General features: G+C 49.9%; 1 protein-coding gene across 1 annotated transcript in view; it reads right to left on the reverse strand.

The window, feature by feature from the left end:
- Window positions 1-22,707, reverse strand: part of LOC144153836 (activating signal cointegrator 1 complex subunit 3-like) — a 136,420-nt gene that overhangs the window by 72,389 nt on the left and 41,324 nt on the right. The window contains exons 14-19 of the mRNA XM_077685565.1: window positions 11,716-11,907; window positions 10,676-11,020; window positions 7,642-7,896; window positions 6,775-6,951; window positions 5,416-5,641; window positions 3,923-4,173 (exon numbers count right to left, since the gene is read on the reverse strand). Of these exons, the coding sequence (XP_077541691.1) occupies window positions 3,923-4,173; window positions 5,416-5,641; window positions 6,775-6,951; window positions 7,642-7,896; window positions 10,676-11,020; window positions 11,716-11,907 (1,446 nt within the window). The remainder of the gene's footprint in view (window positions 1-3,922; window positions 4,174-5,415; window positions 5,642-6,774; window positions 6,952-7,641; window positions 7,897-10,675; window positions 11,021-11,715; window positions 11,908-22,707) is intronic.

The following is a 22,707-nucleotide window of genomic DNA, read 5'->3' on the forward strand; positions in this document are numbered from 1 at the left end:
ATATTTTTGGGAAAAAAAAAAAGTCCGCAGCACAATATGTTTGTGCTTTTCTGTAGTTTGCATCGACGTTGAAGGAAGTGCAAAGAAGGAACTACCGTACGTGAAGGTTCAGCAAAAAGTGCAGTTTTCCAGCGCTGTTTACAAAAGTTTTTCATTACTTGCATAGAGCCTTCCTGGTTATTTTTGGAGTACGGTCGCATACTTTGTTTTTTTTTCTTTAGGAACAGAGTGACATGGCGATTTTTATATTGGGTCATGCTGTAGCAAGAGTTAGAAACTAGATTTTCCTTTCTTAGTTTGCAACATCATGCTCTGCCCACCTGAGTGTTTCACTATCAGGCTTTTGACCTAGGATGATAAGACTGGTATCATTTAATTTGCAATAAATAGATCTAGCAGGTGATGCTGTTTGTATGATGCTGTTTGTATCACTCTGGTATCCATCGCCAAATCGAAGTCCACCTGCAGCTCTAGTTTATTTTGTGAGGTCACGCTCTTCCTTGCGTGGTGTTTCCTTATCTTCTTTAGCCAGGATAACAAGACTGGTATAATTTAATTTGTATTGAATTGGTCTAGCAGCTGATGCTATTTGTATCACTGAAGCATTGGTCACCAAAGTGCATTTCACCTACAGCCTTGCTGTAGGTTTGAGATGCATAGCAGGACAATCTAGTTCTGGGTGGCTGCTGTGCTTTAGTCTCATTGGTAGCACAAAAATAACAGCAGCACATGGTATTTGTGCCTTTCTGTATTCTGTAAAGACACTGAAAGAAAAGGTGAATGAGGATATACAGTTTCTGAAGTGTAACAGTAGAAAATTTAATTTTCCTTCGCAATTTGTACGGTATTCGTGCGAATTTATGTCAATCTTTCCAGAGGTATTTTTGTGTTACAGTCACATAGTTGGTATGCTTTTCTTCGTGAAGAATAGAGCTACAAAATGATGCTATTGATATTGTTGTAGCTATGCTGTAGCAAAAGTTACCGTGATCTAAAACTTCAAATGCATTTTTCTCAGTTTCTTTTTTTGCAAGACCAAGCTCTGCCTTACGGGGGTTTTTGTAATGTTGCTCTTAGGCTAGGATGACAAGACTGGTACCATTGTATTCGTACTGAATTGATCTAGGGGGTGATGCTATTTTTATTGCTCTGTCGTTGTTTACCTATTTGCAAAAATTAATAAAAATGAGGCAATTTTATACGAATTGTTGATATCAAATGTTCACCTCTTTCATGCTTTGCAAAAGTATTCGAAATGAATAAAAATAGCATAGCCCCCCAGAGTAGACCTTTTGCATTAGGTCCGTATAAATCATCATTGAGTTTGCTAAAGCGAAATTGCTCTAAAACCCCGTAAGAAATGCCTCAAAAAATAAATTTCAGAGTGTTGTACTATTTCTTGAACAAATGAAGCTATGTTAAAACTAATTACATATTTGAAATCAGTGTAAAAAACTGCTTAAGACTGCCAATTTTCATCTAGCTGGCACTAATAATAAAAAAAATTGTCTAAAGACCCACCTCCCCCCTTAAGCAGACTGAGTGACAGAAGAACACTCCTCCTCGATATGTGCTTTCTTCACAAGCTCATTCATGGTGCTGTTGACTCTGCCGATTTGCTAACTTTTACCAATTTTTATGTCCCCCCACGATGCTGCTCTTCACCGCTGTTTTATCCTGTCATCGATCATAGAAGTCCCATACAGAGAACGCAGCTCCTTTACAAGTCACTTGAGGCACCTGATCTGAGTACCTTTGACTGTTGCAGCACTTTTGCCCGAGATGTTAAAAATGCATCTACAGCCTGAGTGAGTTCTTTTGTGTTGTAGAATCATGTATGAGTCAGTCAGGTGATGTTTGCTCCATTGATGTTATTATTTTCATTTTTTATGCTCTTCTTTACTGTACTTCTTTACTCCTTTGTTTCTTCTGTGCACCACACTGAAGGCATCATGAGGTTTGTGGGCACTTATTCAAATAAACAAATAGATACCGTATTTTCCAGTCTATAAGTCACACTATTGTATAAGTCGCACTCCCCCCCCAAAACGACAGTTTTTCCGGGAAAAAAAAACGTATATAAGTCGCACATAGGACACACTGGTGTACAAAATGCACTTGTTAATCAGGTAAACTCATAGAGGATCAGTTCGTCAGAAAGAGCGGTGAAAGTACATGGTTGCAGCGGCTGCCGCCTCTGGACGCATCCCCGGTAAGCAGTGCCAGGCAAGTGCATCTACCGTCCAAAGTCTAGACAGAACGAACTCCTGAAAATGGTTCATTGATACACCCAGATGGCATGTACTTACGGACGGCGTTAAGGCAAAACCATTGCAGCCTTCTTCCTCTGACTCACTAACGAATAATTCATTCATTTTGGACCATAGAGGTGTCTCCTAATGTGCGCTGACATTAGGCAGCACACAGGCACCTTTTCCAGCGCGGACCACGCACGGCCGCCATTTACCGGACTTATTTCACACAAAAGTCACACCGGTGGATAAGACGCACCAACAAAAATTTCAGAGAAAAAAAAAAAAAATTGCGACATACACCGGAAAATACGGTAAATACCCCCCAGAGGAACACACAGAACAATAGGCGCTACAACTCGCCTCTGTGCAGCTAATACCTTGTTTTCGAAGTGCTACCTGCAACAGAACTAATTGCTTTCCAACTAGCCCAACAAGCATTGTTTCCAAATTGTGCATTTACTTCAGCTTCTGATATGATCGAAGTAGACAGGTTTTTTCAGCAGGCAGTCGTCGTCTTTTGGGCAGGTGTGCCCCCCCAAAGCAATAAAGAAGAGCACAGCTTCATACGTGACGATAGACTGATGGCTTCCACTGCCAAGCCAAGAAATGCTCCAATGCTCAACATGACTCGAGAGCCCCAAAATACACGCACCTCTGCAAAGAGCGCTGCCGTTTTTGGAGGCGGGATTGGTCTGGATTCAACATTCAACAATGCTTCTTTGCACTCAAAGATCCCACGGAACTGATGCCACTGTTACGTCCACCAGCAAAGCAGCACAGCCCATTAGCTCACAAACCACAGACAGGAACTTCGGGAGTGCAATGCACACGTGAGCGAAAATGCCACCCATTCACAAACTTATAGCATCCTCGATAAACATGCACCAGGGTTGCCCCAAAAACCGGCGCAGCACACAGTGCCCCACAACAGTGCGCCCGTATTTATCAAGGACAGATGGTGCGCACTGGTGTGGGCTTTAGAGGATGAAAAGGCATGCCGTGCGCCCTGGTGCGCTTTTTCATCCTCTATACCTATATAAACCCCACCAGTGCGCCCTGGTGTTTCCCGGTGCGGTTTATCGAGGACGCTATAACTTTAAATCTAGGTATGACATGACAGGTCACATTCTGAAGCACGCAGACTGGGCTAACCCTGTTGCGCATGTCACCAGTGGCAACTGAATGGGGTCACCTGCAGCGGCAGGGTTTAACAACTCGTATATCTAGAACGGTTCACCCAAACCACTAGTGCCTATCCCCCAAGCAGATGGTATTGATTTGCTGCAGCATTTAAAGGACCCACCAGTAGTGGCCCCGTAGTTGACTGATTTGATTCTGAGGTTTCATGCACCGACACTACACAAGCGATGAGGCGCGATGTAGTAGAGGACTCCGGATTAATTTTGACCTCCTGGGGATCTTCAACGTGTGCCGAACACACGGGCGCTTTCACTTTTCGCCTCCATCAGAAAAGCGGCCGGGAATCGAGCCCGCCTTGTCCCTGGGCTCAGTGGCTACTGCGTCACAGAGGCTGCATACTGGCTGCTGGAATGGCAGCGAGGGTCCACAGGTAAGCATGGCAAGAGTGCGAGAGCTCTTTTGCCCGTCAGTAGGGCCCCTGCACTGTGCAGCACAGGCCCAACACTTGGCAGAGGTTGCCGGCCCACCTGGTGCTTGGTGAGGATGAAGTACTCGTAGTGGTAGATCTCGTCCGAGTTGGGGTCCTCCACCCAGATCCAGAAGGCCTCGGCGCCCTTGTGCACCCGGTCGCACCAGCGGAAGTCGGCCACTATGTCCAGCTGCACCTTGAGCACGGTGCGCGTGATGGGCTGGATGCGGGGCACCACCACCAGCTGCGGGACCTGCTGCGCCAGCTGCTGCACCAGGCCGCCCGCACGCGCGTTGCGCACCAGCACGCCTGCACGCGGCGCCCAGCACAAACCTACTCTCGAGCTCCCTCTCAAAGCTGCACAATCAAACTGCGAGGACCCACCGGTGGGCGGACAGACAGTTCTGACAGCACTGTGGTTGGCAAGCTACATAATCGGCACAGCCAAGCCAATCCGAAAGAATGCGTGCCATGGGAAATGTCATAAGAGATTGGCAAGGGGGCAGAGAGGACAGCAGCACTTTTCTATCCATTTCTCTACAGAATAAATTCACGTAAACACACCCAGGGTGGTTGAAACGTGTCCCAAGAACTCCAGACAGTAACCCGCACAAGCATCATAATGTCCACAAATCCCTCCAGCGTTTCTTTAAGGGGGCCCATGAGTCTTTGATCAAAGATAAAAATTGGGGGACAAATGTAGTTCTTCATTCTGATTCTAGGTATAAATTTTGTTTTTGTGTAAAATGACTATATTCAATTTTATTCGGTTTTTTATTTTTTTTACTGCCTTTGTAAAAAAACTGCTGGAGGGATGCAGCTGAACAAGATACCAGTGAAGTGAGCACAAATCAAGGAGTGCAATAAGACTAACATCATCATTCTATCTGGCCTGTAGCAGAAGTTATGAACACTTGAAGTTTGGGCTCAAAAGGTTAAAACCAGAAAAAGCAGCTTTGCCTAAGCCCGAACTTCAAGCGGTCATAACTTCTGCTACAGACCAGATAGAATGATGATGTTAGTCTTATTGCACTCCTTGATTTGTGCTCACTTCACTGGTGCCTTGTTCAGCTGCATCTCTCCAGCAGTTTTTTTACAAAGGCAGTCAATAAATCAAGTATAAAAATCCGAATAGAATTGAAAACAGTCATTTTACACAAAAACAAAATTTATATCCCGAAACAGAATGAAGAACTACATATGTCCTCTAGTTGTCATTATGATAACTGTAAAAATTAACTTTTCTGGTTTAAGACCAGTTAAACAGGCTGGGTGGGGTTTCGAGAGTAAGGTGCAGCACCTGTGTAGGCAGTGTCCGCCACCGCGGTTGCGAAAACTGCAGGAGCACTTGTTGAGCCCTTACCAAACTATTCGCCAGCCCAGAGGGGAGATGGAAACAGCTAGCGGCCACTGACAAACTTGGTTAGTCCTCTTACCCAGAGTCTGCCAATCCCCTCCTGCGCCCACACGTGGGAGCGATAGCCGCACCGGTGTGCTCCGGATGTGGGCATCCCTCCGGGCCCACCCCCAGCCAGCCCGTGGCCTCCTCACCGAGGTCCTTGGCATTGGTGTCCCTGATGTGGTCGAGGGAGAGCTTCTTCTCCTCGATGTGGTGCAGCACACAGGGGCTCAGCTCGGAGAACTGCTTGAGGGGCGTCTCAAAGTTCCACGTCTGCCGCTCGACCACCTTGCACAGGGTCAGCATGCGGCCTGCCATGATGGCCCCGCCCGCCCGCAGCACCATGTCGAACAGCGCGCGAAGGATGCGCGTGGCGTTCTGCAGCAGGGCAATACACAACACAGGGGACACGACGGTGAACAGGCCACCCACGTTCACTACTCTCAACAGGAAGGCACCGGAGCAACAACTAAAACCGGGAGAGCAAACAAAACGAGGGGCGTTCAATAGTGTGCCCCCACCTGCACCGTTGCCACACCATGTCACATCTGCCTTGCTTGCAACGACGAGAGGGGCAGGTAGTAGGTCTGCTCTCAGCCACCTGGGTTAGCACCGTGTGTGCCAAGCGTCCGCACCTATCTGCACTTCCCACCGTCCTGGCTGTACAAGGATAACATGCGGTCGTGTCAACGGATCCATTTCGAGCCCATGAGCAGCAACAGTCTCGTGACTGCCACGTGCGTTAGACACAGGCAAGGCCTCCTCTGCAGGCCCACAGGTAGCGCGTGTTGAAGCACAGCGCTGCACTGGGTGCGTTTGTGTCTTCTTCCATCGTCTCTTCACACTCAGGTCTTTGTGAAACGGGGAGCAGGCAGTGTGTTGGTGCAGTCCTTGCAGGAATGCAGGCCGAAAACAAGTACACCGGCTAAACTTCCCTCAAATGGCTCTCAGCAACGAGATCGCTTATGTACGCTGTACATGCTGGAAAGCCCTGTGAACGTTTATGTACTAGAGAAACAGGATTAGCAAACTCAGACAACTTTAGCGTTGCAGGGAGGCCTGGCCATTAGGAGCAGCGACTGCAATAAGGAAGTCAACTACCTGGCTCATTGCACCTGCAGGCCTGACTGTAATTACCAGCAAAAAAGGGCTTTCAATTAAGCATGCACAAAACTGCAAGTCATTTGAACGTTTAGACAACCCAAATACTTGTTCAAACCCGTTTGAAAGGCTAAGCAGTCTGACATGATTACACGGCTCTAACAATGCGACGAACAGAAAGAAGAGACGTGCCACACCATGCTGTGTGGTGAGTCTTCTCTGTCTGCTCATTTCGCCGCTAGCGCACTTCTTTTTAATTTCACAGCGCAGAAGGAAGCCCGGCACAGTTTCCCTCACAGCCCCCCGCCACTGTCGCTGCCCTCCAGTCCACCACCCTGTGGCAGCAATCCCCGACACTCCCCACTGCCCCAGCAGCGCAAGGCGTGCGCGGAGCGAGCACAGCCGCCCACCTGGACGATGTAGGCCATGTCGGAGACGAGGGAGAAGGTCTCCACCGGCCGCCGGGAGACGTAGTTCTGCAGCAGGATGTTCACCTTGCCGTAGCTGTTCTCGCTTCCCCCCTGCACGGCCACCCGGCAGCCCTCGTCCAGGAGGAAGTCCAGCTCGTTCAGCTCGTCCTCCCGCACCTGCAACAAGCACAGCATCGCCCCCACCCACACGTGAATACGCCCATTCTGTGAACAAGCGCCCCTGTTCTTGCAGTCCGGTTAACCAAATGGCCGCCACTGCAAAGAGTAAATAGCGAACAAAGAACACGGGCGGTCCGGTAAGATACGAACTCGGGTCTCCACAGCGGCAGCCCAATACTCTGCTGACTGCGCCATCACAGCACATTGCTAGCAGTGGAACAGGAGTTGCTGTCGTTCCTTTCTGCGCAGCACATGCCCGCTTGGGGACGTGCCATGCAATGAGCAGCGATTTGAGGGGCTAATGTGCCCACTTCACGAAATTAGCGAAACTCGGTATTGGAAACGTAAAAGTTGTGCAATTGTGCCAAGTGACCCCTAAACGTGATGGCATGTGAATAAAACAGGTGCGCACCAGCTGTGCAGAGCCCTGATTCTAGGGGGGCTCTGGAGTGTGCTAGTCTGCTTGCAGGCATAAATCGTGCAGTGCGACTAAGAAACGAAAGCGAAGAAACAGACGCAAATGCCGTGTAGCAGAGAAGAAGCCAGTTGAAGCAATTCGAGCCAAAGGACAATGATAAAGCAAGCGACAAAAGAGGCGCATATACGATGCAGCAGCAAATACATGGTCAGTGGGCATCACCAGGCAGGTAAGCAGCCCCGAGGAGTCCTTCTCTGTGCCGAACCCACCTGCAGCTGGTCGAACTCCTGGGCGTGGGAGACAGCAGCCAGGACGTCGGCCTCGGTGAGCGCGCGGTGCTCGATGAGCTCGTTGAAGCGCTCCATGGTGGCGTGCTTGATGTAGAAGTGGCTGGCCGTGCGGCCCAGGTTGGTCGAGTCGAGGCTCTCCGAGCGCGGCTCAAAGCGCACCATGCGTGCCTTGTCCAGCTGCTGCGCCGCATGGATCACCAGCTCCCGCCGGTAGCCCGCCAGCGAGCTGTCGTCCTGCACAGCGGGGCCCATCCCTCAGCAGCTCCTCTATTATACACACAGTACACACAATCGACTATGCACTTTTGAGGGCACCCTTGATTTCCCAGTCCCAGTCCCAATGATGGGCAGTCCAAGGACTTCGTTCGGACACGAGGATCCTCAGAAACACATGGGAAAAGCAAGCACCGGTTCGCGTCCCAGGCAGTCCGCGGATGGGCCAGGACTGAAAATCATGAAGACCCTAAACTAGTCTATAACAGTCCACACTCGTCAGTTAATAGTCTATAAACTACAGTTTTTATATATAACTATAGTCTATGAACTGTAGACTAAAGGGAGGCCACCAAATAAACACGATAGCTTACAGCCCGTAGTTTAATAAGTTGTCATGTTTGCACTCTCAGTCACTCACACTCAGCCAAACCCACACAGATTCCACCGACCGACTCCTTTATTTCGCCCGCCACTCCCGGGCTCTCCCCACACTTCACTCCCCTCCCTTCTCTTCCCTCAGTTCAGATGATAATGATGGCGCAGTCGTGTAACGCCCTCTCTCGGTGTCCACTGGCACCACACTCACAAAGTCTTTAACTATGTTTATAAACAACACATGCTTTTGCCCAAGCGTCTGTGTTGCTAAGGCGACGCTGCCCTGTCAGGCTCCACGCGATGGCAGTACTTGCCCGTGTCAGCACTGTTAAAGCACAGCACATGACAACAGCGAGCAGTTCGATGTTCCAAACTATGCCCCACCAAGCGCAAAGTCAAACCTCGGTGCCAAATACTGTTACATGCAGGACCCTATGATATACTTATCCCCAGACATGGTTGAAATCGTCGCACAACTAGGTAGAGTGGTAAAAACTTCGAAGCCTATAGTGCGCGCGTAACTGTATCTTGATGAACTAAGTCGCATGCGTATGCAAGTGAAAGCCGATTGCCACTCAAGGTCTGTCACCTGTTGAAGGACAACAACAGAAATAATGTTACCAAAAATTTTTCCGTGCAGGAGCAAAGGTTGCTAGCGATTCGCCAGCGCTTGTACCAGCTGGGCAGCACTAGCACGGCGCGGCTCAGGAGACGGCTTCGCATGCACTAGCTGCTCCGCTACCATCATACCTAAATTGGCGTACGCCAAAGACAGTTCTTCAAATTTATTATTTGGTTCTTGTGCTCAACCACACATCAGAGGGCACTTGTGGCGACATCCGTGGTCGCAGGCAACTGCAGCGTCGGCCTCTTGCGTGCCGCGTCGCTTTTGTTCTCAGCCGTTGTTTCATTCTCCGGGGATGGGAAGTGATCGACGGCAAGTAGAGCACCACTACACAATGCCAGTGCGATTAACAACAGATCTGTTGACACCACCGCTGAGAATCGGGTTGAAACGTGGCAGACGATGCACGCTGGTGTTTTTATTTGTGCAAGATGTGGCTGCGAAGTGCACATACAGGCACAGTGGGCAGGCACTGTCATGGCGGTTTTCAGTGTCGCCAAGTGAATAAATCGCCCGCTAAACTTTTCAGTGAATACTATCTATAGGGAAAAAATAAAGCCAGTTCCACACCTGTGAAATCTGCTGAAATAGCAGAGCTGACTTCAGCATGCTGGCGGCCACCTCCTGCAGAGGTGGGGATCGCTCACAACGCCCCTTGCCGAGCGTGGCATGCACGTACGCGAAGCTCACCCACGGAGGCCTGGTAGTTTATCAGCACATGTATAGGGGGAGTGGACGTGTGCCCCGTGCCCGCCAGCACCTGTTCGCCTCCAGCAGGGTGCCTTCACCTGGCGTGACGAGCATCATCGGTGGACAATGCAAGTGGACAGCCCCGCTGTTAAAAATGCGCCACCATCCCCACCCTTTCTGGGCCCACTGTAAGACAAGGACTTCTCCCATGTTTCCGTCCTGCCTCCGAATTTCCTCATCTTGCCCGTCCAGTCCCGTCCACGGCACACACTTAGCTAACCGGGCTGATCTCGCACATCACAACTCGAAGTTGCATAGCTGCAAGCTGAACACTCCTGCCAACAGCCTTGCAATGACTGGCCTCCACCAATGGTAGCATCACTGCACTGTAACCACAAATTAATTTCCAATCAGTAATGAAGTGCTGCTGCAAAGCCAAAAAAAGAGATGACAACAGCTCCCTTTTGGCTCCACAAACCATAAACAAGGGGTCAAGGCAATGTGCACTCTATGAGTGGCTCACAGAGAAGCAATACTTTTTTTATATATGCATTTAATGGCATGACAGGCTGCCTAAACCAACTACAGAAACATTCCGAGAAAAATATGAACAGTGGAAGATATGCAGTTGGGGCGCTGATCCTCAAACTAGTGTGCAGAGTCTGTGGGAGTGGTCTGCAAAGATGTTTCCGAGGCCTGGAAAGCCGTCCCTCTTTCCCGCAAGCTCTCATCTTAGTCCAACTCAGCTATGCTCCTGTGTTGCACTCTCTCAGTCCGAACCTCCATCCCTGCCCATTCTTTTTTTTCTCCCCTCAGAACCCCCAGTGATGATTGTTGCAGCAGAATGGCGAGTTGGGCTAGTTGGAAAAATTGCATTTTGAAACCGTCAGAAAGCGCAACACTGAAAACAGGACGAGCGCTTGTCGCTCATCCTGTGTTCCCTTTGTTCGTGTCGCGTTTTTTCAGTGTTGCGCTTCCTGACGGTTTCAAAATGACGATTGCAGCCCTCAGTGCTCGTGCCACCAGCACCTCCCAGTCCCGGTTCTTCATTTCCCCACCACCAGACCAGGCAGCGACACGCCCTCTCGCTTCAGAGGCGGAACGCACCGTGAGCGCCGAGTACTTGATGCCGTAGGCCTGCGGGTTCTTGCGCATGCGCACAAAGAGGTACGTGTAGCTGAGCCACTCGACCGCTTCGGCCACGCTCGTCACGGTGCCCAGCGAGACCTCTGCGTTGAGGTTGTCCACCAGGTTCTGGTGGAAGTTGCTCTCGATGGGGAACTGGCAGGTCAGCAGGGAGAGGTACTTGTTGAGCTTGGCGTGCGTCGTGATGATGGTGCCGTGGCCCTCCTTGTCGAACTGGGGCCGCCCCGCACGCCCAAAGATCTGCATCACGTCCAGGATGTCCAGGTCCACAAAGCTGCCATGCTTCGAGTCGTAGATGTCCGTGCCCTGCCAGCAGAGGGGAGGGAGGAGGCAGACATTTCACTTACGGCACCCCGGCCAAGGGGCAGGGGCAGGGGAAGCAACACGACAGAGCGGCTTTTGCTGGTCGCACTGGCGGCTCCAGTTGAGAGCAGTGGTCTTTTGGAGCCCCAACAAAAGGGACAGCTGGCTCGGAATGTTTCTATCACAACTGGAAGGCCAGGCCTGATTCGTGACTTCCGATTCGTAACAACACCAATCTGCCCCTCCACTATTGTGTTGGGTGTAGAATTCATACATCCAATAACAAGAAAACGAAACATGACCAGTGTGCTCAGGCACTGCACTTTGGTGATATGACTGAAACCGATTCAATCCAATCAAGAGCTCAACCACCACAAAAGCACAAGTCTGGATCCGTAACTTTCTCAACAACCAATTCACTCAACTCAGCAGCATGCTCCTTCGATGGAACCCAATACCTACTATGATGACAAATGTTGCTTCACTTAACTTGTACAACAATATGGAAGATTTTTACTGATGGATTCTGAAGGATGCTCCAGCATCCCATTCCACTGCCTCGAAAACTCCAGAGCGCCAGCTTTGCTACGGCTTCAGAAGCCTGCAGTTCGGCATTTCTTGCGGCGCATCATATAATAAGCGTCACGTCTGCACACCCCGCCGCCTCGTCTCGGTGACTCGGGGGTGGACCAACTCGCCTTGATGACGACGGCGTGCGCAGGAAGGTTCACCCCCCAGGCAAGGGTGGACGTGCAGACAAGGACGTTGATGAGGCCCTCGCTGAAGAGCTTCTCCACCAGGTTCCGGTCGCTGCGCAGCATGCCAGCATGGTGCACCGAAAAGCCGTAGGGGAACAGGTCTTTTAGTGCGCTGTTCCGGGAGCCCATCATCTGAAACAGGGGCATTCCAGCAACAGAAACACAAGGAACACACTATTAATCGTTGATTGACTGACTGAGTGTGGGGTTTGACGCGTCAAAGCCACACCTGGGCTAAGAGGTATGTATGTCTACATAGAGGCCTCAGACAAATTCTGACCCCCTGGGGATCTTTAATCTTGACACACGGGCGCTTGCACTTTTCACCTCCATTTTTCTCTTTCTTTTTTTTGTGCGAAATATTGCCCTACGGCATAAGAAAATATTTTCATATGTACAACACTGCACCCGTAACGTGCAAAAATTCAAGAAGAGACCGGTGCTGGGGCCCCCATATCCAGCGCTTTAGATCTGGGGGTCTGCCAGGATGGAGCCCTGTGCCTCGGAGGTGCTGCGTTCGGGTGTCTCTAAGGCCTGGGCAAGTCCACAGCAATGTTCAACGTCAGCTTCTGACGCAGGAAGCCCACAGAAGGGGCAAATGTCCGCAAATGGCGTGTGATAGCAGGCAGGCCCAGCGTGTGTAACTGCTGGAGATGACACCACCCCAACCCGAAGCCTCCGCAGCACGACCTCCTCCCAACGCGCGAGCCCACTGGGGAGGTGAGTTCCCCGCAATGGAAGTAAAGCACGCGTGGCGCAACGGAGGGTCTCCTTTTCCACCAGGAGTTCTTTTTATCGCAGATACAGGAAGAAGTGGAAGTGGAAGTGGGAGGTCCCTGTCACAGGCGCGATCCGCCGCTGTGTGGGCAAGAAGCATGTCCCAGCGAATCCACGAAATGCGGACAGGGCATGGATAAGTGTCCATAATCTCGTGAATGCGTGTGGCTAGGCTTGTACGACGCGCAACGCAACGCAAATCCCAAATCGCTGCCACTGAGTCCGTGTAAAGTTTAAGCTTGTCCCCAGTAGTCAAAGTCGATGCAAGCGCCTGCAGGCCATCCCTGGTGGCAATAAGTTCTGCTAGCAGGCTTGGGAGTGCACGGAGTGACTCGTACGCGCAGCTTTGATTTGGGGCAGGGTAGGAGGGACACGTCAAGGCTGTAGTGACGAAGCATCTCAAAAGCAGCCACCAGGGCCAGGTTCAAACCCACACTCTTGGGCTCGGCAGCACAACGCCATAGCCACTATGTCCCCATGGTGGGTCCACGATTAATCGTGAAACGCCTACACCAAGCTAATACTTATATGAGAAGAGCACAATAAGGCACTTGAAAAAGGAAACTAGAGAAGGTGCAATTGAACTGTTTGGCTGGACTCACCTTTTGACTTCTTCTCTCAAGTTCACACAAACGGTTAAGACCTAATTTCTTTGACCTTGTTTGCATTCAACTTTTTTCGTTAAATTGTAATGTTGCTTGCCACACATGTATATCAAGATACAACCCAAACATTCTAAAAAGCATGTGCAATCGAACCCGATTACCGTATTTACTCGAATCTAGGCCGATACTTTTTTTAAAAAAGTCATTTACGAAAGTCGGAGGTCAGCTTAGATTCGAGGACGCGGCTTTCCTGTCATTGCTAGACCCTCAATGCCATCTTGCAGCCACAGGCTTGCAGCTTGCAGGTTTGCAGGCTTCATTTTGCTTGTTTGAACGTTGTGTGCTCAGCTCGCAGTACTATTCCATGCTTGCTTGCTTACGTCGCCACGTGACCTGAAGAAGCACCCATGTGCAAGGCACAATGGCGCCTACCAAGCAGTGCCACTACACCACGGCTTTTAGGTGTACAGTAGCTTTGGAGGCCGAGCAAACTTTGAACCTCCAAGGACAGCGCGACTTCGGCATCGTTGAGAAGAACGTGCCCAGATGGCAAGAGCAGCGGAACAAACTTTTCAACTGCACTGCCCAGCCAATGGCCTTCACAGCCCCCGTGTCGCTGACTTTATCCAGAAGCAAAAGGAAGGTGGAATGCCCGTGATGATGGAGATAATACAGGCGCAGGAGAAAGTGATCGCAAACATTCGAGGTGTCGCTGCGCAGATTCAGTTCAAGGCCAGCAGGGGCTGGGCCACTCGTTTTATGAAACACTTTGGGTCCAGCCTGCGACAGCGGACATCTGTGAGCCAAAGCCTACCACTTGACTTCGAGGAGAAGCTATTCGACTTCCAGGGCTTGGTTATCAAGAAGCGGCTAGAAAAGGAGTACAGACTGGGCCATATCGGTAATGCCGCTCAGACCCCAGTTTATTTTGTCATGCCTGTGGCCTACACTGTGATTGAGAATGGTGCGAAAGAAGTGAAAGTCAAAACTGCAGGCTACGAGTAGCAGTGCACCACCGTGATGATGTGCTGCACAGCCGATGGCCTAAAGATGCCAGCCTATGCTATTTTTTAAGAGGAAGACTCTCCCAGCCGGGAAAGTTTTCTCAAAAAATGTTGTTGTACGAGCCCATGGGAATGGGTGGGTGAGTGGTGTCCTCGTCAAAGATTGGGTTAAAACTGCTTGGCAGTGCCGTGCTGGGGCTCTGCTGCTTAAAAGGGCCATGAAGTTTGTTTCATTAAAAATATTTCACACTCTACTGTGCCCCCCGTGCTTGTCCGGAAGCAAACGATGCTTTATTCACGGAGAAATTAACCAATTTAAGCTAAAATTTTCATTTTGCCAAAACCTGTGTTTGAACGACGTTTGCAATGACATTATAAGAACAGGTCTTTCAGCTGAACTTGGTGTGGAGTGCAGACTTGCTTACTGTTAGTCAACCTAGATGGCGCCACCACACCACGGCAAGCCGTGTTCTGCCTTTGGTTTGTTTGTGACTGTATTTAAACCTGGCTTGTTTTTGTTCATGGAGAAAATAACCGTTTCGTGAAACATGGTGCTCGCTCAACAAATATGGTCATGCAAAACATTATCGCTTGCGTCAATCGCCCAGTGTCGTCTGAGACAATCCCAAAGCCCCGGAGTGCTGTGCATCTAAACGAAGCATAGTGCACGCAGTACCAACAGCAGTATGCACCGGTACTTCTATGTTTACGTGCGGTTTCGTAGCTTCCGCTGTTTGTCCCACCATTCTTACTGATACAAAAAGAATGTGCCCTAAATTTAAGCGCAAATAGCTCGTTCGGCAAGCTTAAAAGTTCTGCCTAATTTGTGTTTGCTTTTTCCGACCTCCGCCAATCTCTGCAACTTCTGTTGCGGGAAATGAGCTAGTGGGTCGCATGGCCATTCCCTTTTTTCCTAATCATACAGCTTATTTGAGCCAAGTTTACGTTAAAAGTGGTGTCAGCATGATTCTAATGAGGCACTCTTTTCAATGAACCAAACTTGCATTTTGTCTTCATGGCCCCTAGAAGGAGTCACTCCTGCTTCGGAACTCCTACCGCGGCCACACGAAAGATGCCGTTAAGTCTGTGCTTTCAGAGGGCGATACAGATATTGCGGTAATACCCGGCGGTATTACGAGCCAGCTACAAGCTTGTGACAAGGCCATCAACAACACTTTCATGACCGCGCCTATCCCCATTGATAGCATACTATCGACGAATATAAATTCAAATTTTGGCGTTCTCCGAGCGCTTCTGGACCGCTAATGCCATTCAAATGGTAAAAAAGGAAGTATTTTATCAGTTTCGCTTTCGAGTTTCGTTTTTCCGCCGCGTGGGCGATTTTTAAATGTCCTTCGCCAGTGGGGAGACGAGCTCACGTGGTTTCAGTTATGGCGTCGCTGGCGCTCGCTGATGCATCGTGCAAACGGTGAATTTCGGCGGATTCCGGTGTAACTGAGCTTGAATCTGTGCATGATGGTAGCAGCACAGACATGGAGGACGACTTCGATTCATCAGACTTTCCTACGGTCAGCGAAAGTGCATCAAGTCAACCGGACCATCACCAGGTGTGAGCCCTTGAGTTTCGTTTTGTTCTCCGGCAGCTCTATCGCGGGCACACATTGTTGTAAACAGAACCAGCCCTGTTCTAAAGGCCACAGCTCTTATCTGCAGGGTGTCGACTTCATTCGGCTGAGACCATTTCGCGCCGAATGCACAGAGAGTCAAGTTTTCTCCACGAAGACGGCCCGGAGTTGACCTTGGTGCAGAGCTCCGGAGCAGCACGCAGCTGTTCGTGTTTATATTTCTGTATGTAAATAACTTTTGTACTTACACCGCTCATATTTGCAGTATTATTCTATAAGTGTTTTATGTTAAAAGTATAATTTCAAAATGTTTTTATGTCTACCGTGTGCAAAGTAGCATTGAGGTTATCATCATTGTTTTTTTCTTTTTGTTACTTTTTTGTTTTCCCAATTTCTTTATAAAATTCCTAATGTATCTGTTGTTTGAAATTCTTTCTGTTGGAAAGCCCCATTCTTCCTCTATCATATCATAACCTACACTTTAGCATCTATCATTTTTTGTGGCAAGAAAAAAAACATTCCTGGACAACCCAAAAACAACCAGTATGCACTAGTATTTATATAATTGTATATATGTAAATAACTTTTCTACTTACAGAGCTCATTTTTGCAGTATTCCTTTATAATGCCTTTATGTTCAAATTGTATATTTCAAAATTTTTGTGTGTGTACCCTGTGCAAAGTGGCATTGATGTTTCCATCATTTTGTTTTGTCTTTTTGTTACTGTTTTGGTTTTGTTAATTTTTTTATGAAATTTGTTATAATCTGTTGTTTGACATTATTACTGCTAGAAAGCCCGATTCTTTCTCTATCATTTAGTATCTTACACTTCAGCATCACTCATTGTCTGTGGCAAGAAAAAAATATTTCCTGGAACACCCAAAAACAGCCGATTTTTCTGCGGTCACGAAAGTGTTAAAGGAGCCATGAAGGTAAAAAACACAAGTTTGTGTTATTCGAAAGATGTCATGTTTTATAGTGCCCCCAGCACTTGCCCGAATGCAAACGATGCTTTATTCACTGAGAAATGAATTAATTTAAGTTAAAATTTTGATTTTCCCGTTAAATCGTGCGTTCTCATCATCTGCAATGACATTACAGGGCCTTATTTACCGTTGGTGAATCTAGATGGTGCCACCCCACCGCGGCAAGCCGTTTTCTGCCTTTGGTTTGTTTGTGAACGTATTTTTACCTGGCTTGTTTTGTTCATGGAGACAATTGTTTCGTGAAACGTGGTGCTCGCTCGACAAATACGGTCCCGTAAAACAACGTTGCTTGCGTCAATCGGCCAGTGTCGTCTGAAACAACCCCAAAGCCCCGCAGTCCCATGCAGCTAAACCAAGCATAGTGCGCGCAGTACCAACAGCAGTACGCACCGGTACTTCCATGTTTACGTGTGCTTTCATAACTTCCACTGTTTGTCCCACCATTCTTAGGGCTTCAAAAAAAGAATGTTCCCTAAATTTAAGCGCAAATAGCTCGTTTAGCAAGCTTATAAGCTCTGCCTTATTCGCGTTTGCTTTGTCTGGCCTCCGCCAATCGCAGAGCTGTCTGGTATGACACCATAGGTTCTGTTGCCGGACATGAGCAAGTGGCGATTCCCTTTTTTCCCAATTATGTAGCTTATTTGAGTGAAGTTTATGTTAAAAGTGGTGTGAGTATGATTCAAACGAGGCAATCTTTTGAATGAACCAAACTTGTGCTTTCTCTTCATGGCTCCTTTAAGGACAGGCTGAGGAAGCATTACTACTGGCTGATGCTGCAATGCCACCAGCTCACACCAACCGGGATATCAAGCGTGCTTCACTCAGCCAAGTGGCGAACCAGGTCGCCGCGGCATGGGACGAAATTCCGGCTGAGCTTAGTGTGCGGGCCTTTATAAGTGCGGCATCTCGAACGCGCTGTACGGAAGCGAGGACAATGCGCTGTGGGAAACGGGACAAGTGAGCATTGAACGTGCTACAACGAGCATCGCAAGCGTAATAAAGTGCATGCTCTAGTCTCAGACCAATGCCTTCTTTCATTTAGCTAGCATTTGAGGTAAGCTTTTTTTTTATTTTCTGGCGTTCCTAATTTTGGGGGTCGGCCAAGAATCGAGGCTGGCCTAGACTCGAGTAAATATGGTATATCGAGCCCGTTTACATCAAACTATCTTTTACATCGAACTATTTCTGAACACGGTACATTTACACGAGAATACGCAGCAAACACTAGGCTTACATGAAACAAAAATACCAGCGACGACCAATATATCGAATGCCGAATGCCGCAGAAGTGCCCCCAAGTTGGCTTTCCCACAGGGCAAATAACAAATTCTGCAGGCACACATTAACCCGGACACTCATGGACAGCAGGCGGCTCTTCCTCCTCCCTCACCTAGCTCTCTCTATCATGACTGCGCCATCAACACCTACCCCTCCTCGCAAAACTTGATCCCGGCCCTACCGCCATGCTTTTTTTTTTGTTCGTTGTGTTTATGCCGTTCATGCTTTGTGGGCTTTTTCGGAAGTGTAGCTGCGGTGGCTAGCGCTAGTGTCACTAAATAAAGGCTATTTGGAGGATCTAGATAGCATGAAGCGGCCACATCTGCCTTTCGCCGTGAAGCTGGCAATTGTACATCGAGTCGAACTTGGAGAGAAGTTGGACGTCCCCATCAGGCACGAGATTCCCAAGAACACCTTGTGGAAGTAGGTTCTGGGAAGATGTTACTAAAGAAACCGCTCACTCCAAATCTGCCGGCTCGTGCGTGCCAGTGATGGCTCAAGATCACAGGTGCAACGATGTTGCTGGAGTGTGGAGTGGGCTGTCGGAATTTCCGAACGCCCTTGCTGGATCAACGGCTGGCAAGTTTGCGAGTGTGGATGATGGTGTCACGACCACGGGAGAGTTTGCAAGACTACATTGTCGACCTCGTACCAACACGAGCGAAAGCGGGCGCAGGGGGCAAAGCAACGACGATCCTTTGCCCACAACCTTGTACTTGTTGGGGCAGTTTCCTGTGCCCGTTACGTGTGGTCCTCCGCAGAGTTTGCACCTGGGCTTGCATGTGCTATCGTGATCCGCCTCGGGGTTTGCAGTCCCGCACGCGAAGCAGACTTTGGCTTCTGGTCGGGGGCAGACGTCCCTGCGATGACCAACCTGCCCGCATGTGCGACACACCTCTCTGTGCTGCTTGTAAAGTTTGCAGCGGGTCATGAAGCCCGCGAAGTTGATGTGGTTTGGGACGCGGTTTTCCTCGGAAAAATACCCCAGCCGGCTTGCTTCACACCTCTAGGAGCAAAGCCGACGACAACCTCTCAACCCCCGGCCAAGATCCGCAAGCGTGCGACGGCCTCAAAGACAAGGGAAAGAAATGGACGAAAGCGAAATGTGCGAAGGCGACAGCAACAACGCCAACACTGAAGAAACCCGTCAGTCCGAGGACGAAGGCATCAACTATGGAGTCAGAATCCACAAGCAGGGAAAACGACTCGACAAACTCGCTAATCAAGTTAGGACTCTAAGCGAAAAAATGAACAGCTTTGAACACGGCTTCAGAGAAATGAGACGTGAATTCACCGACTTAAAACAGCTCATCATCGACCAACTCTCTCCTAACGAAGGGTCGCAACACCCGCAACAGCATAGATTAGAAGGCACACCCAAATATGGCTCGTCAACGTAACAGCAATAACCTCACGGTATGGCACTGGAACTCCAATGGCTTCCGGTGCCGCAGGGCACTACTCCAACAACAGATACAATCTATGACCGAACCCCCAGACGTCATTCTAATTCAGGAAACGCACATGGAAGAAACCCCAAAACTCCCTGGATACAACGTCCAAGCAACACCTCCCAGCGCACGACCTGGTGGCAAAGGAGCAGCGCAAGGAGTCTGCACGTTTGTAAGGAAAGGCATCACTCTCATACAGACGGACCGTATCCTCGACAACGACACGGCCCTGGAAATAGGCACTGCAGAAATCGTCATAGGCAGGAAGACGAAAGAATCCATCCACATTGCAAACATCTACAGTAACCCTCAGCACCGTAACCAGAGGTTCCGCACGCTTTTTCGCAAAATCAAGCAGAAAGCAGCGGACGCCCCCATCATCATCGCGGGAGACTTTAATTCCCCGCACAAGGAACTAGGTTACCCACGAACAACGGCAAAAGGAAGGCACCTACTGGAAGAGGCTGAAGAGGCTGGGTTCACCTTACTATCGGACCCGCGGCAACCGTCCAGGATCGGTACTTCGACAGTTAGGGACACCACCCCGGACTTAATCTTCACGCATTTCCAAGATAACAGACCAACTACGTGGCGTAATACGGGACTCAACTTAGGTAGCGACCACTGCATACTCGAAATCAAGGTGGCCCTAAGATACTCAAAATCAACTACGTCCACCCGTAGACATCGACTGACCGACTGGAACGCCTTCCGTCAGCAGGAAATTGCCCCTACCATCGACGATCTCGAAGGCTGGACTCGCAACCTCATCGATGCGGCGGAAAGAACGAGCATGGTGGTGGAGGCGGACGAGGCCATTCCCACCATGGACCCCCGCTTAGCCCACATGATCGAAGCAAGACAAGCGTTACAGCTAAGATGGAAGCGCATGAGGCATAACAGAAACTTGCGCAAACGCATTGCTAAGTTAGGACGGGACATCGAAAAATACAGCAGACAGCTATGCGCGCAACAGTGGCATGCCATCTGCAATGAGGCGGACGGCCAAATACACACCGGTCGAACATGGAAGCTACTTAGACACCTGCGCGACGAGACGCAGAGCAAGTCCTATCAACAACACCGACTCTCGCAAATCCTACATGCGGCCATTAAAGAACGCGGCGAAAAGGAGGTGCGCAAACAACTCAACGAGCAATACCTTCCGACCACCGACTCAGTCCGACACCCGGACTACGAGGGCGCAGACAACCCCGAGTTGGATGCAGAGCTGGAGGAATGGGAGATCCGCTGTGCGATTCAAGAGCTAAATTGCAAATCGGCGGCGGGACCAGACCTAGTGCACAACAAAATCCTACGTAACCTAAACGACACTGCAGTCACAGCCCTAACGAACTACTACAACGAGTGCTGGCGCACTGGGATCATACCCAAGCAATGGCACACAGCAAGAACGGTACTCATACCCAAACCAAACAAGCCTCCGAACATAGGAAACCTCCGCCCAATCTCCCTGACTTCGTGCGCCGGGAAAGTACTTGAACACGTGCTCAACAATCGGTGGCAGCGATACCTAGAAGAGCACAACATCTACCCTGACACAATGATAGGATTCCGGGCCCGCCTGAGCACACAAGACGCAATGCTGCTCATCCAACAAGACCTGCTCGAGAACCCCAGCAAGGTCGACTGCAGAGCGATTCTTGCACTGGACATCAAGAGTGCATTCGACAACGTTTCGCATGCCGCTATATTATCACAAGTCGAACAGCTCGGACTGGGAAAACGCACCTACAATTACGTACGAGCATTCCTCACCGACAGAACAGCAAGTCTCCACGTTGGGCACCTCCAACTAGAAGAACGGAAGCTGGGAAGTACCGGCGCACCGCAAGGAGCCGTTATTTCCCCTTTCTTATTTAATCTCGTGATGATGCCGGTGGCCAAGCGACTATCCCGCCTTCCACACGTCCGACACACGATCTATGCGGACGATATAACGCTATGGATGGCGGGGGGCACCACTGGTCACATAGAAGCGTCGCTACAGGAAGCGATACAACAAATCGAAGAAGGCCTGCGGGGGACGGGACTTCGATGCTCGCCACAAAAATCTGAGCTTCTGATCCTCCCACCTCTCGGATACTGGCGTAAACCGTCCGCTGCAGATGCAGTCAATGTAACGCTGCAAACAGAGGACGGCTCTCATATCCCCCACGTCAAGAGCACCAGAGTGCTAGGCATGCACATTGATGCGAGCAACGACAACCACACCGCCCTAGATCGACTGTTGACGAAGACGGGAATCGCCACCCGCCTTATCAAGCAGGTCTCTACGAGGAAACATGGAATGAGAGAGGCCAACCTCCTCCGTCTCGTACAGTCATTTGTGGTAAGCCACATATCCTATGTAGGCGCTTTTCACAAGTGGAGACGACATGAAAGGGACAGGATAAACGCGGCGATCAGAAAAGCATACAAGGCGGCACTAGGTCTACTCGGCAGCACTAGTAACGACGCACTTGCACGACTGGGAGTACACAACACGCTGGAAGAGATAAGCGAAGCACAGCGAACGGCGCAACTCAACCGGCTAGCTACCACCAATGCTGGCAGGGAGATCCTCCGAAAGATCGGTCTACGACCGCCACAAGCCGAATCCTACGGACTAGAAACTCCCGCGCACAACGAATCAACAAAGAGGTAGTACGTAAGCTGGTCATACTACCGCTACCACGCAACGTACACCCAGAACGCAACGAGGAACGCAGACGGGCCAGAGCCAAGGTCCTGATCGAAACTCACGCAGACGACTCGCAAGCAGTCTATGTCGACGCAGCCAAACACCACTGCAAACCGGATATATTTGTACTGGCAATTATCCGGGCAACGGACGGCCAGACGATCAACGCGTGCAGCATACGTGCCACGTCGGCGGAGCAGGCGGAGGAAGCCGCCATCGCCTTGGCTCTCAGATGCCGACCGGAAGTAACCACGATACTCAGCGATTCTCGCTCAGCCATCACCCACTACAGCAGAGGGTACACTGGAGCCCCGGATGCCAAGATACTACCCAATGTCAAAACCACCACCACACACCTAAGATGGTTTCCAGCCCACACGGGGACCGTCTCTGGACGCTTCGCCAACCGTAACGAGGAAGCGGAAGAAATGACCACAGCTAACTTCGAACCACTCATGAAATTCGGAGAGATACTCGGCTGGTACCGGGAGACCCGCCGACAACTACCCACGCCTCATCCAGGTTTAAGCAGAAGAGAAG

This window comes from Haemaphysalis longicornis, unplaced genomic scaffold, assembly GCF_048455015.1.
Source record: "Haemaphysalis longicornis isolate Haplotype H1 unplaced genomic scaffold, Haemaphysalis longicornis Haplotype H1 scaffold_9, whole genome shotgun sequence".
Lineage (NCBI taxonomy): Eukaryota > Metazoa > Arthropoda > Arachnida > Ixodida > Ixodidae > Haemaphysalis > Haemaphysalis longicornis.